Source organism: Perognathus longimembris, chromosome 1 (genome assembly GCF_023159225.1).
Source record: "Perognathus longimembris pacificus isolate PPM17 chromosome 1, ASM2315922v1, whole genome shotgun sequence".
In the NCBI taxonomy this organism is placed as follows: domain Eukaryota; kingdom Metazoa; phylum Chordata; class Mammalia; order Rodentia; family Heteromyidae; genus Perognathus; species Perognathus longimembris.
The window spans coordinates 102505987-102521954 of record NC_063161.1 but is presented as its reverse complement, the minus strand read 5'-3'; the positions used below and the strand labels follow the sequence as shown (position 1 = coordinate 102521954).

Sequence of the window (15968 nt, the reverse complement as noted above, 5' to 3'; positions counted from 1 at the left end):
GTGAGGCCCTTGAGTTCAAGCACCAATAACAACACACACACACACACACACACACACACACACAAACACTCACTCACAGAGAGAGAGAGAGAGAGAGAGAGAGAGAGAGAGAGAGAGATTGCCATTAGAAAAAAGAATCAGAAAATTATGTACAAATGTGTAGAGTCTACATTGCTTTCATAGTTAGCTGGGCAAGACTATGACTTGCTAACAACAGAGGTCCCATTGAATAGTAAGGGTTTGAAGTGGCATAGGTGCCTGTCACTTTGGGTGTATTTAATGCCCAATATGCCGAACCTGCCCTTTGTCTAACAATACAGACTAAATTCCTACTGTAGAAAAAACAGTATAAGTATTATGTAAACAAACATAGTTAAAATCTAGTACTTGTGTTCCCTGTGTTAACCAGGCTTCAGGGAGAAACCAGCACTTGGATCAATTCAGAGGACTAAGGTTTCGTTCAGTTGTGGTGTACACATTTTACAAGTACAGGACCCTGAGTTAGCTCCTCAGCAGCACAAAAATAAACAAACAAGCAGAAGATTGATTACAACTACAGAGTGTCTTGTGAACCAATCCCACTAATCTGCAGAATCAGAAAAGATTGAATTCACAAGTGAAGAAGAAAACAATGTTTAGCCAGCAAGAGATGGGGAAATGAGAAATTTAATAAAACATTTTTAATTAAAAATTACAAACAGGGCTGGGGATATGGCCTAGTGGCAAGAGTGCCTGCCTCGGATACACGAGGCCCTAGGTTCGATTCCCCAGCACCACATATACAGAAAACCGCCAGAAGTGGCGCTGTGGCTCAAGTGGCAGAGTGCTAGCCTTGAGCGAGAAGAAGCCAGGGACAGTGCTCAGGCCCTGAGTCCAAGGCCCAGGACTGGCAAAAAAAAAAATTACAAACAGGTCCTGGTGGCTCACATCTGTAATCGTAGCTATTCAGGAGGCTGAGATCTGAAGATCGCCATTCAAAGCTCTCCCTGGCAAAAAAGCCCATGGGACTCTTACCTCCAACTAACTACTCAGAAAAAGCCAGAAGTGGTGCTGTGACTCAAGTGGTAGAGTACTAGCCTTGAGCAAAAGAAGCTCAGGGACAGCACCCAGCCCTGAGTTCAAGTCCCATGACCCACAAAAACAAAAATAAAACAACAACAAAAAAAAAACTACAGAATAACTAGTGACCCAGTGAGTGACAGGCAGCTCAATAGCCCTTAGTACGCTTTGGCCTTGGACAGAGAGACAGAGGATGGCTTTCAAAGCTCATTCTCTGGGAGAAAAATAAAAGAGTCGCTTGATATTAAGAACACAAGTGGAGAAAAGAGATTTTATTCTTTCTGTTATTATTCAAATCAAAATAAGAATGGCAAGAGACATCTTATTGGAGTTTGTTATTTTTTTGAGACTCAGGAAGATTTCTCCTGAACCACCATTTAAAAAAAAAAAATCACCAGTGCTTAAGGAACAATATAAATAGGGGCTAGGAATATGGCCTAATGGCAAGAGTGCTTGCCTCAAATACATGAAGCCCTGGGTTCTATTCTTCAGCAACACATATACAGAAAATGGCCAGAAGTGGCGCTGTGGCTCAAGTGGTAGATGCTAGCCTTGAGCAAAAAGAAGTCAGGGACAGTGCTCAGGCCCTGAGTTCAAGGCCCAGAACAAGCCAAAAAAAAGAAAAAAAAAGAAGAAACAATATAAATAATTCTCAACCTGAGGAGCTTAGCACATTTCACTTTTCCCTAGTTTTGTTGCTTATTTGAAGACTCCAATCAAAAGGTCCAAAGTTCTAAACAATGTATTATTAGTCACTGTCTTGTAGAATGTATCTTCTCTTTGTATGTGTGCCAGTACTGACTGGACTTTGAACCAAGATAATTCTGTGAGACTCCTATCTCCAATTCATGACAGGAAGTGGAGGTATGGCTCAAGGAATAAAGCACTAGCTCAGGGACATCAACCAGGCCCTGAATTCAAGTTCTAGGATCAACACACACACACACACACACACACACACACACACACACACACACACACACACACACACACGGAAATGTAGAAGAATCTAAAGCACACAGACTTTTTTGTGAGATATCATAGGGCTGAACAATGTAGCCAACAATGAGGGATGCCAAGGCTGGGGAGAAAAGGATAAGAAGTACCAAGCTCTACGTTTTGGAAAAGAACATCCAAATTAGTATTTCATCTCTGACAATGGGGAAGAAAAGCCCAATTTACAGGATTATTTTAACAGCTGCCCTCACATTTAATAGAAATGTATATGTGTCCTTTCCCAGTACTTTAAAATTCAGTCATTATATTTTTCCCGTATCCACCTAAACAATAAATTTCATGCCAAATTTTGTCCTCAAGATTCTTAGATTTCTACTTATATTGTTACAGATTCACTGTATGCTTTTAAGAAGGAATTACTGCAGAGTGTCAAACCATGAATAATAACATTGTCTAACTTATTAGACCATGGGAATGTAGACTACCTTTAGATATGTGTATGTGTGATATTAATTTGCTATTGCACGATCTGAAATTATCCACTACAACAGAGTATATTTTTCACATATTTCGCCCAGTTATACTTTATTCTTTTGTCTATTCTCTTTATTTCCTCTTTAAGAAACATTGTAGCCCCTGGCTAACTCTGAAGCCTGCTAAAACCAGTGTGAGCAGAGATTTTAATGAGACACTAATGACCCAGGAGTCACATCACACAAGGAGCTTTCTTCACATCTGACCCTTGGATACAACACTAGAGGACTTACTGGGTAAGGGTAAGCCGTTCCTCTGATGATATTATAATATGCTATTGATTATGTCCCCACATTCTCTAGATTTGCATTTTCAAATTCTTCACCCTCCCTGCCCCCCTGCCACAACTCTTCTAATATACCACATCCTTTAAATCACAGATCAAAGCCAGCCCAAACAGAAAAGTCTTCAAATCTCTATTGCAATTAATCTGTAAAAAGCAGGTTTGGAGGCATGGCCCAACATGTAGAGGAACAACTAAGAAAGTATGAGGACCTGAATTCAAATCTCAATAAGAGAAAAAGCAGAGAGAGGGAGAGAGAGGTTGATTTATGGTTATATAAGGGTTTGGTAGTGGTAAATAAATAAGCATAAGTAAAACATCATAATAGTGCATTACTACATATATAGGATATTTTGACACTGTTGAACAGATGTGAGAGGTTCAAAAAAGAGTATTTATTGCCTCTGGAAGCAATATGATGTTATTATATTTCAAACTCTAATTATTTTATTTCTTTAAATTTCCCTTGCTTCAAATATGCAATTATAGATGGCAAAAGTATTTTTGATATGCCTACTGCATTGGCAAAACATTTTCTTAAAGCACATTGTGCTATTGTTTCCATAGTCTATGGTTATAGACATACATGGTCATTATTTCCTTCCCTGAGACTCCCACCTTAACATGAAAAGGCTCCCAGTTTGCCTGTCAGAATAATCACACTGATTTTGGCTTCAAGAATGTGCATTTTCAGGCCAGGTGCTAGTGGCTCTTGCTTATACTCCTAGCTACTCAGGAGACTAAGGTCTGAGGATCATGGTTCAAAGCCACCTGGAGCATTAAAGTCTGTGAGACTTTTACCTCCAAATAATTACCAGAAAACCAAAAGTGATGCTGTGGCTCAGAGTGGTAGAGTGCTAGCCTTGAGCAAAAGAAGTCAAGAATGTACACTTTCAGTACAGTAATTTTAATCTCAAGTATTTACTATATATTTTATAAGGATCTAGAATACAGGAGTTTGGAGGTTCCCAATGTAAAGGAATCACACATGTTTAAGGAAACGGGAATACTAATCATTCTGATGGACATTTGTACATTGAAATCATGTAATGAATTGTCATAATGTACCCCATAAATAGGTACAGTTATCATGCACATTCTTTTTAATTAAAAACTATGAATTGATTGATTAAAGTTTGTAATACTAAACTATAAAAAAGAAAGCAAAAATATATTTAAGTAATTATATTCTAATTTTCCCAGAATTCATAGTAATATTGTTTTTGCAAGTGCAAAGCATCTTTGAATTAGTCTTCATAATTTAGGAAATCTTTGGTGATAAATTTAATCTTTCCCATCTTTCCTATCAAATGAGAATATAACCTGGTTTTATAAATGAATTGACTTCTGCAGTCCATGCATTCTTTATTTAGTAAAAAGGAAAAACTAGTTTAGTATCCAAGAGGTTGTTTGTATGGTACTGAGGAATCAAACCCAGGGCCTCATGCATGCTAGGCAAGCACTCTGCTGCTCTGACATTAAGCCAAATTCCAAGCCCCAAACATACTTGTTTTTCAGGACATTTTCCCCTCAGATAGATACAAACTACTAAGCTGTATAACTGGAAGCTTATTTGTTTTCTGTCTGTTAACATTTAACTCTGTGATTTTATTTTTACACTCCACAGCCAAAAGCCTTCAATGTCTGTGACATGGGGTCATTTATTGGTTGGTTTAATTATTTATGATCAGAATACTTTAGTAGTGCTAATGTAAGCCATTCTAAATCTAATAAAGGATATTAAAAGTACTAGAGATTACCTATAGCCTTCAATAAATCATTCTCAATTTGGATTTCCTTTGTTGAATATCACCAGCTACCATAAAGGGAGGGCAGGGTAATCAAAATCATTTTTTTTAAAAAAGGACAAAAATGAATTGTAATCAACTCAGCTGACAGTTAACTAAAGAAATAAAATAGACCAAATCATTTTCAGTCACATAAAAATAAATTGTATTAAGATGGATATCATAGTTTGGCATTAAATGAGTTGCAGAGATAGGAGCTAAGAAGAAAAATTACACCATAATGAAGGATTTCTCACAGTCATGCTCATAAATACAAAGCATGACTTGACATGAAGAGGAGTTATGGGTTGCAATGACCCTTGCTCTTGTTAATCCTCTGCTCACTGTCAATCACTGTTTCCATAATAATAGTCACATTCACTTAGGCGCTGCAGGAAAATTATCCACAGAGAAAAAATAATAAAACCGCCCAAGTCTTAGCATCAAATAGATAGCAGGCTTAAATCTATTTTAGCTAATATATGATTTGCATATTTATAGTATTTGTATATTTGCAAATGTATTAACATAATACTTTTAAGCAAAGTGGAGAGTTAAGTTGTTCGTGTTTCATAGCTATATTGCCTGCAACAAAAGGCCATAATATGTTAATTTGGTCCAGGGTGCAATGTAATAAATATGCTCAAATAGGGAAAAATCAGTATAAGCAGCAGAAAGGAGGAGAAATCCACAATAATAATAAAGAAGGAATAAGAAGACAGGGAAGTATAATATTTATATCACACTATTTTTGAGACTTTTTCATACACACCTAATAAATATTTTTGTTGATGGTGCAAATTCAATTTCCTGGGGATTTATTCAGAGAAGTTTTAGTTTTTGCTTGAAAAAAATGACAACATAACACGTTTACTACATATGTGTATTTCAAAGTTCCATATATGTACACAATGTGTTAGTCAGCTTTCCATTACCATAACAGAGTACATGAACTGATAAACTTAAAAGAACAAAGGTTTATTTGAGCTCATAGTTTCAGAGCTTTCAGGCTATGGTTGCCTGGCTCCATTACCTTTAGGCTATGGTGAAGTAGAAAATTACAGTGAGAGCACATAGAGAAAAAAGTCCTGAATTCCTCTCTTTCGGGAAACAGAGGAAAAGGAAGCCAGGCACTGGTGGCTCACGCCTGTAATCCTAGCTACTCAGGAAGCTTAGATTTAAGGATCTCTGTTCAAAGCCAATCCTGGGCAGGAAAGGCCAAGAGACTCATGTTTCCAATTAACCACCAGAAAACAGAAAGTGGCAGTGGCACCGTGGCTCACGTGGTAGAGCGCTACCCTTGAGCTGAAGAGCTCAGGGACAGTGCCCAGGCCCAGATTTCAAGCCTCACAACTGACAAAACACACAAACACACACACACACACACACTCACACACACAGAGAGAGAGAGAGAGACTGAGAGAGAGACTGAGAGAGAGGAAAAGGAAATAGCTAAAATCTATTATCTCTTTCCAGAGCATGCCTCAGTGACTAAACTTTCTCCTTCCAGCTTCTGTTTCTATTCTTTTCTTTTCTTTTTTTGTTTTGTTTTGTTGGTTGTTGGTGGTGGTGGTGGTAGTCATGAGACTTGAACTCCATGCCTAGGTGCTGTCTCTGAACTCTTTTGCTCAAGGCTAGCACTCTATCACTTTCAGCTACAGCTCCACTTCATTTTCTGTGGTTAATTGGAGATGAGAATCTCACAGGATTTTCTGCCTGGGCTAGATTTGAACCATGATCCTCAGACCTCAGCCTCCCAAGTATCTTTGATTACAGGTGTGAGCCACCAGCACCCACCTTTGTTAGGTTCTGTTTCTTTTTTTATGTTTTATTTTTAAAATTATTATTTTTTTATTTCTTTATTGTCAAAATGGAGTACAGAGGGGTTACAGTTTCATACACAAGGCAGTGAGTACATTTCTTATCCAACTTGTTACCTCCTCCCTCCTTCCCCCCCCACCTTCCCATCCCCACCCCCACCCCCAGTGAGTTGTACAGTTGGTTTACACCATATAGTTTTGTAAGTATTCCCGTTGCACTGGTTTGTCTTTTTATCCTTTGTCTCTCAATTTTAGTATTCCCTTTCCTTTCCCTAGTTCCAATCCACGTATATACAAAAAGGATACTAAAATCAGTTACAGTGGTATCAGGGGTAAAATTAGGAGGACCATATTACCAGGTCAGCCCAAGCAGAAAATTCTTTGAGACTCTGTCTCCACAGAGGCAAGAAAGCTGGATGCCGTGACCCACACCTGTAATCCTTGTGATGACAGGGAGCCTAAAAGTAGGCTGATCACAGTGTGGATAACCTGTCAAGTGGCAAGTGAGAGCCTATCCTAAAAATTTCCGATAAAGAGTAATGTGGAAGGTGGAGCTCAACAGTAGGATAGCAGCCTAGCAAACTCAAAGCCCTGAATTCAGCCCCTAGTACCACCACACACACACAAAGAAAGGTTCTTTATTCTGCCAGTTTGCTCACCCACATAGAGCTACGTAAATCTTCAGGTGGAAGAGGAGAAGGAGGAGGAGGAGGACGAGGAGGAGCAAACTTTAAGGCAAACGAAAAGGCACAACCGATTTTATGTCCTTTAGTAAATATTTAAATGTTAAAATGATAATATAGGCAGTTTAAATAGTGGCAAAACCATTTGTGAATTGTTGCAAAGCCTTGAAAATTGTACAGAGAGGCCTAGTTAAACCAGGGTGACAAAGTGATCCATTTATTCATGCCACATGTATTCCCAGAGTTCCAGAGGTGAATAAATGTATTTATCTGGAATTTCATGTCCTTGTACAAAGCATCATTGCATTATAATTATTTTATTAAGGGAAAATTGAATGAGATTCACCAAAGATCAACAGAAAGCAAAAAAGCACACTCACCATCTCTTCGATTAAGCTTGGCAAACCCAGGGCCATGGCTGCTGGACAGCTCCGAGGAGCTGCTGAAGGCCGACCAAGGCAAGGCAGAGGCCAGAGGAGTGTCACAATCATCTGCCAGGGGAAAATGGCACCACATGTTAAGACACAGATTACTGTTCAAACAAAGCCAGGATGCAAGTGCCTTATTACTCTGAACCTTTTGGTTTTCAATATGTATGTATGTATGTATGTATGTATGTATGTATGTATGTATGTATGTGTGTATGTGTGTGTATGTATGTATGTATGTATTTCTTTGAATAATTACTTATTTATTGTCAAAGTGATGTACAGAGGGGTTACAGTTTCATATGTAAGGCAGTGGGTACATTTCTTATACAGTTTGTTACCTCCTCTCTCATTTCCGCCCTCCTCCTTCCCCTTTCCCCTCTCCCCCCATGAGTATGTATGTATTTTTGTGTGCAGATCCTGAGGCTTGAACTCAGGGCCTGGGCAATGTCTCTGAGATTCTTTTTCTCAAGGCTTGAGCTCTACCACTTGAGCCCCAGTGACACATCCACCTTTTTTCTAAGTAGTTTATTGAGAAAAGAGCCTCAAAAACTTTCCTTCTTGAGCTGGCACAATCCTCATATCTCAGTCTCCTGAGTATCTAGGATTACAGGAATGAGCCACCAGCACCCAGTAATTTCCAGTATTTCTATTACAACATAATTTCCAGTGCAATTCTTTAATTCTGTATGTGTGTGGGGGTGTGGTTGTGCATGCATGCACACACATGTGTTCCAAAACTGGGGCTTGACTTTGGAGCCTGGGTGCTGTCCCTTATCATTTCACTCAACAATAGTGCTCTACCACTTGAACCACAGTTTCACTTCTGATTTTTTTTGTGGTTAACTGAAGAGTCTCTCAGGTTTCTTTGGCCAGGCTGGCTTCAAACCTCCTCTTTATATCTCAGCCTCCTACAAAGCTAGGATTACAGGTGTGTGCCACTGGTGTCTAGCTCCAGTGCAATTCTTGACAATTTATTTGAATTGTGTAAAAAAATATACAGTTCTGTTCACTTGCAGAAATACATACAACTATGAAACTTCGATCCTAATGGAAACATAAAACAGATTCATTAACCCTCAAAATTCCCTCCTGACACAGCTCATTGATTCTGGGTGTATCAATAACCATGGTATCTGGGTGTACCAGTAACCCAATACTACTTTAAATATGATTTGTGTGTGTATATATGTATACATACCAGTTTGGGGACTTCAATTCAGTCCATTATACTCTCACTTGGCTTTTTAAAAATGTTTTCTATTTTTATTATAAAGATGACATACAGATAGGTTACAGTATGTAAGTCAGGAAAACAGTACATTTCTTTTAGAACATCACCCTTTCCCTTGCTCTCTCCCAGTTTTTCCCTCCCATCCCCACCCACAAGTTGTATAGTTCATTTTCATCATAGTGTCTAGCTAGTACCAATGCTGCATTTGTTCACCCTTTGTCCCTCCATTCTGTGCCTCCCCCTTACACTCCCAAAGACATATAAATGAACAAATAGAACAGTAAGTAAAGAAAAAAAACAGCAAAAAAAAGAAAAGAACCTCTTGCTTCCATTTCCTGGGATTCATTTCTATAAATATTATTTTGTATGATCAGACACACTTAAGCATTGCACTTTTCTGTTCCTCTCCTAAGAGTATCCTCTTTTGGTATCACTCTGTGTGAATGCCTAGAGACCTGTATAATTTATTATGTCCTGGTATATTTTAGATCTAGCTTCAGCATATCACTTCAACCTAGCATCTTTACTCAAAGCTGGCACTCTGCCACTTAAGCCACACCTACAATTCTAGCTTTTTGCTGGTTAATTGGAGATAAGTATCCAGCTTTTTCTGCCCAGTCTGGCTTTGAACAGTGATCCTCAGATCTCAGCCTCCTGAATAACCAGTTGCCTGGCCAGAAATTCAGCCTGTGTTGTGTATACAGTCAGTTGAGTATTCTAGAAACCACTTTATTTCTTTACTTATTTACTTTGGTGCCAGTACTGGGGCTTGAACTCAGGGCTTCATGTTCTCACTTGACTTTTTCACTCAAGGCTGACCCTCTTCCACTCAGCCACACATCTACTTCCAGCATGTTGCTGGTTAATTGAAGATAGGAATCCTCTACCTTGGCTTGCTTTGAGCCATGATCCTCAGATCTCAGCCTCCTGAGTTACTAAGATTACAGACACGAGCCCCCAGCACTACATTAAGGAGTTATTTTTCTTTCTGGTCTGCAATTTTATATACAAATTTGCTTCATAAATTGCTATATTTAAGTTATCTAAAAATTTTAATATAAGGCAATGACATGACACATGGTTACAGAAAAAAAAGTCAATAACTCATCTTGAAGCATGTATTTTACAGTATGGAAAACAGTATTTCACCACTCAGTACAACCAGAGAATCACAATAGCTCAGTAGCTCAATGGCTATGTTCACATGATCATATAAGATGATTCCAAGCAAAATGAATTCCAAGATATGGAAACAAGGTTTTTAATTGTTGTTATTTTTAAGGTACTATATGAAATTATTTCCTTTTTCTTTTATTTTTCTTCCCTATGGTTAGCCCCTGTTGTCACTGAATTTGATTTGGGTACCCTGTGTACATTTATCTGAATTAGGGAAGGGAAGGGGAACATCAAAATGGAGAGTAATCCCTCTGTATATCATCTTGACAATAAAATTAAATTTTAAAAAAGATACTTTCTCAAGAACGTGTTACTAAGATTAAATGACAAGTTTGTATGTAAAAAAAGAAAATAAAGAAGAATAACCTACTTGCAAATAGATGAAGACTTTATCTGAACAATACAGATAGTAGCATCAAAACTAATTGAGAAGGGAATAAATCTGAATCATTTGTATAGTTCATATCAAATCACAAATCTCTAAAATAGAGTTTTTCATATAGTTTCTGGAAAAAATGGTGAGATAAAAGGCAAACCAATGCAACAGCAATACTCACAAGACAATATGTTGGAAATTAACTATACAACTCAGGAGGGGAGGATGGATTGGGGAGGAGGGAAGGTGGGAGAAAAATAAGGGAGGAGGTAACAAGTTTGACAAGAAATATACTCAGTACCTTACATATATAACTGTAACCCCTCTGTACATCACCTTGACAATAAAATTAAATTAAAAGATACAAATATTTGACATACCTACATATTTCTACCTAGAGGTGACAATGTTCCATTGGCATGAGTCGGACATGTGGAGTTGTGATTTTGACACATAGATAGTATTATCTAGCCAAGAAACAACATTTAACACACTTGGCGAGAGGAGTATCCACTATTTTCTTTTTTTAATTTTTTTTTCAGTCATGCAGCTTGAACTCAGGGCCTACTCACTATCCTTGTATATTTTGTATCCTTGTATATTTTGCCCAAGGCTCTACCACTTTGAGCCACAACTCTACCTCTGGTTTTCTGGTAGTTAACTGGAGGTAAGAATCTTACAGACTTTCCTGCCTGGGCTTGGAACCATGGTCTTCAGATCTCAGACTCTTGAGTGGCTAGGATTACAGGTATGAGCCACCAGTGCCACAGAAAGCCAACCATGGAAAGAGGCAGTGCTGACCCTAGAAATTTGCTCTCTTCTGGGTTTCCTTCCATGTTCCCCTCACACGCAGGACCCCAGTGGAGCTTTTTCATTTCCCTAGCATAAACCTCAGCATCCATTAGCAGTGAGAATTCCTGAGAATTGAACAAATATACTAATGGGCTGAGGAAAAAAATAGATAAATAATCTCTTAACTCATTGAAGAAATTATCTTTCCCTACCTCCAAAAATGGCATTTTAAAGTTTTGCCTTTGTGCTTCTTATTTATTTGGATTTTTTATTTATTTTCAAGTTAATATGCATTTGTAATATGAAGGTGCTTGTCTTTATATATAAGTGTGTAACATACTGCCCTCCTCTTCACCCCTCAGTATCCTTCCCTGCCATTTACTCTCCTAAAACACTTATGCGCCCCATATCAACATCTCTACCATCATCATTTTAGATCTAAAATAAACAAGGAAGTGAAAGTTTACACTATTTAGCCTGTTGAGCTTGGCTTATGTCATTCAACATGATGATCTCCAGTTTCATCCATTTTTCTGAAAATTACATCATTCCATTTTCTTTGTAACTTAGTAGTACTCTATGGTATGTGTAAGTATACGTACCATAGTCATCCACTCATTTGTTGTTAGGCACCGTGGCTGATCGCACAACTTGGCTATTGTGAACAGAGCCACAAGCCACATGGATGTGCAGGTATAGCTCTTGTATGCTGATAGACATTCCTTTGGATATGTGCCCAAGAGTGATATGGCTGGATCATAAGATAGATCAATTTTAGGGTTTGTTTGTTTGTTTATTTATTGAGGAAGCTGTCCACTGATTTCCATAGTGGCTGCACTATTTTACTGAGAACTTACTGAGCCTATTCTTGGTTACTCTGTAATGTATAAAACAGTAGCTTTAAGGTTGGACCTAACCTTCTCCCACTGTATTGTCTACAGCAGTAGTTTTCGCCTAAGCTACTCCATTTAGAGTATAAGTGCCAAAACAGAACGACTCTACATCTTATTAATATGTAAACAACTACCATCTGTCCCCACCCCATAAGGCACAAACTGATAAATAATTTGTACCAATAAACAATCACATTGGCAAACATATGACATCACATAGGAACCCCAGACACATGAATTTATCGATCGTATCAACTGTAACTCCCTCATCTGGGACTACAAAAAGAGTACCCTAAAACTGATATGTGACAGGCACACACATGCCATTACCAAGTCACCGATCAGGAAAATCGCCAACACAAAGGCTCACTGTCTCTATTTCCAAACTCTAATTCCAGCACAATTTCCTCTGTCACCACCCACTTCAAAGTAACACTGGAAATGGCCTGCCACCCAGGTTTGCATTTGACAGCTCTGTGCCTGGAACAGTTGTACACCTGTGGTTCATAAGACTTCTCATCTGGTACCCTTCAGAGACATTTTCTGGGCCAGCTCTCCACCAGTGCCTTCAGCACAGCCCTCAGAGCTCTGTGCAGTGCAATGTGTGATCTGAGAGTGAATGTTAGTCATTAAGATCAGAACCCATGTTGTCGATGGCTGAAACTATCAAGTAACAGAGGTAGTACTTGGTCAATATTAATGCCAGTGAAATTGACATTGATTGTGAATTTGTTAGCCAATGGAAAGTCACAATGTCAGTATTTCTGACATAACTGACTCACAACATGTAGGTGTCTTTGAATAGTATATGATGTCTCCTTCCCCTCCCTACTCCCCAAATCCTGGCCAGCATTTGCTTTTTTTTTTTTTTTTTGCCAGTCCTGGGGCTTGAACTCAGGGCCTGAGCACTCTCCCTGGCTTCTTTTGCTAGCACTCTACCTCTTGAGCCACAGCGCCACTTCTGGCCATTTTCTGTATATGTGGTGCTGGGGAATTGAACCCAGGGCTTCATGTATAGGAGGCAAGCACTCTTGCCACTAGGCCATATTCCCAGCCCCAGCATTTGCTTTTTGTTACCTTGATGATTGTACTGCTGACACAGAATCTCAGTGTCGTTTTGACCGGCATTCCCTTTAAGCTGCTGGATATTTCTTTGGTTATTGTTATTGTCTTTAAGTAGATGTATAAAGGGGCTTCAACTCCAGGTATCAGTTTGTGAGTACAATGCATTCAATCAATGTCACCCTCTTTTACAATTCACCCTCGTCTCTTAGACATTCCTTCATGTATTCGAGCAAGTTAGGCTTGAGGAAGACCTGGCTATACCTGGCCTGCCTATCAGTCACATTGGGGTCTTCTATGTTTTGAAGGTCTAATTGTACTTACAACCAAATGTATGTTGTCATACTAGCAGTATGCTTCTCATTTCTAGCCACCATATGCAGATCCTCCTGTGGAATCAGGAGCTCTTTAAAACCACAATACAAGTTTTACAGGACTGTATTATATACATAGCATGCACTCTAAAAACTGGTATATGCTCAGTTAACGTCTACTGGACATTTACTAATAAAAAATAAACAAAATTATCATTAATCAGTAAATTTAAACTTATTCTTTCTTATTTATTAGTTGATTTTTTTTTGCCAGTTCTGGGGCTTGAACTCAGGGCCTGGGTACTGTCCCTAAGCATCTTTTTGCTCAAGGCTAGCACTCTACCACTGGAGCCACAGCTTCACTTCCAGATTTTTCTGTTTATATGGTACTGAGTAGTCAAACCCAGGGCTTCATGCAAGCACTCTACCACTAAGCCACATTCCCAGCCCGACTGAATTTTTTTTATTCAAGTTCAAAAACAAGATCCCAGACTGGGAATATGGCCTAGTGGCAAGAGTGCTTACCTTTTATACATGAAGCTCTCTGTTTGATTCCTCAGCACCACATATATAGAAAATGGCCAGAAGTGGCACTGTGGCTCAAGTGGCAGAGTGCTAGCTAGCCTTGAGCAAAAAGAAGCCACAGACAGTGCTCAGGCCCTGAGTCCAAGGCCCAGGACTGGCAAAAAAAAAAAAAAAAAAAAGATCCCTGGAGACAGCTAAGATTTGTATCTCTAAAGTAATCTCAAAAGAATGTCATAAAACTCTGTAGTGATGTCCCTGTTTTTCCTTGACTTTGTTTCTCAATTAATTTGATTAATTAATCTCCCAGCTATGTGTTCCTTGATTTCAGGTAATTTCAAACATTATGAATGTTTGAGACTATAAAGGGGAGCTGGAAACAAACTTATTGAAAATTTCAATTTCGCCTTTGGAGAATTCAAGAGTCAATAACTTGTGTTTGCCAAGGACTCAACTTGTAATTTCTAAGTCCAGGCTTCAAGAAATATGCTCTTTAGAAAGGCAATAAATTTAAATCAAATAAAAGAACATACTTGGTACCTATGTCTCCTTCCTGTTCTTTCCCTAACATTTCGAACTCTGTAAACAATAGCCTCTGTAATTTGGAGGGAAGAGGCCGGAACCACATTTACTTTATCTGGAAGTTTGGTTAAGTCTCTTTGTATGTTGTTGCACCTGGCTCAAACCAATGGTTCTAAGGTCTTAATACACAGTTACACGGATGTGCGTTATTTAACGTTTTTCCTTCCCACTCAAAGGTAGGAATTCATTGCCAACCAATTATACTTTGTTATTATTCTGCTAGAATATCATGATTGAATATTAGCATTTTTAAAAATTCCAGGCACCAGTGGCTCACTTGTGTAATCCTAGCTACATCAGGAGGCTGAGATCTGAAGATCATGGTTCAAAGCTACCCTGGTCAGGAAAGTCTGTGAGAGTCTTATCTCTAAGAAACTACTCAGAAAAAGCCAGAAGTGGTGCTGTGATTCAAGCGGTAGAGCACTAGTCTTAAGCACAAAGAAGCTCAGGGATAGTGCCCAGGCCTTGAATTCAAGCCCAGAACCAGTAAAAAAAAAAAAAGGCAATGGAGGAGGGGCACTTTTACGAGGGTCTCAAGCTTTCACTCAGCTTTTTTTGTTCTTGACTGAGTCTCTACCATTTAAGCTATATTCCCAGTTGCAGATTTTTGCTACTTAACTAGAGAGAAAAGTCTCTCCCACATATCTTCTTAGGCTACAAACTGTGATCAATGGATCTCAGTCAGCCTCCTGAGTCCCTAGAATTATAGGCACAAACACTTCTGGGGTTATTTTATACTTATTAAGCAATAGTAAACATCCTTTATAAGCCTCAGGGACTGAACAGGTTGACTCAACTGTATTCCTATCAAAATGAATAGATTTTAAGAAGAAAATATTAGTAAACTGCAGTAAATCCAGCCTTCAGGAGGTTGAGACATAAGGTTTGGGAGGTACAGACAAGTTGGGGCTACATAGTAAGTTTTGGGCCATCTGAGCTGCATAACAAGATCCTGCCTCAGGGCTGGGAATATGGCCTAGTGGCAAGAGTGCTTGCCTCCTATACAGGAAGCTATCAGTTTGATTCCCCAGCATCACATATATAGAAAACGGCCAGATGGCGCTGTGGCTCAGGTGGCAGAGTGCTAGCCTTGAGCAAAAAGAGGTCAGGGACAGTGCTCAGGCCCTGAGTCCAAGGCCCAGGACTTGCTAACAACAAAAAAAAAAATCCTGCCTCAAAACAAACAAACAAAAGATCATATTTATATGTACATATACTTATATTTATAATAAGGATGTGCATATTATATACATATATGTACATATTTGTAAATATATACACACATATTTGTCAATATGTGGAATAGGCGTAGTACATTAGCTAAGGATTCAACTATGCTTAAGAGAGAAGTAGAGATGAATCTCTAGGGAATCCCATTTACCACCCTCAGCATCATATCTCCAGTTACCATCTTGAAGAGGTATGTAGGCCAGAATGGACTTAGCCCATATTCCCCTAGACTTGTT

The 15968-nt window shown here is 38.8% G+C and overlaps 1 protein-coding gene across 1 annotated transcript in view; it reads right to left on the bottom strand.

The window, feature by feature from the left end:
* The window catches only part of LOC125352376 (contactin-associated protein-like 3), a 129201-nt gene that overhangs the window by 102011 nt on the left and 11222 nt on the right, over positions 1–15968 (bottom strand). The window contains exons 2-3 of the mRNA XM_048347469.1: positions 13100–13192; positions 7504–7614 (exon numbers count right to left, since the gene is read on the bottom strand). Of these exons, the coding sequence (XP_048203426.1) occupies positions 7504–7614; positions 13100–13192 (204 nt within the window). The remainder of the gene's footprint in view (positions 1–7503; positions 7615–13099; positions 13193–15968) is intronic.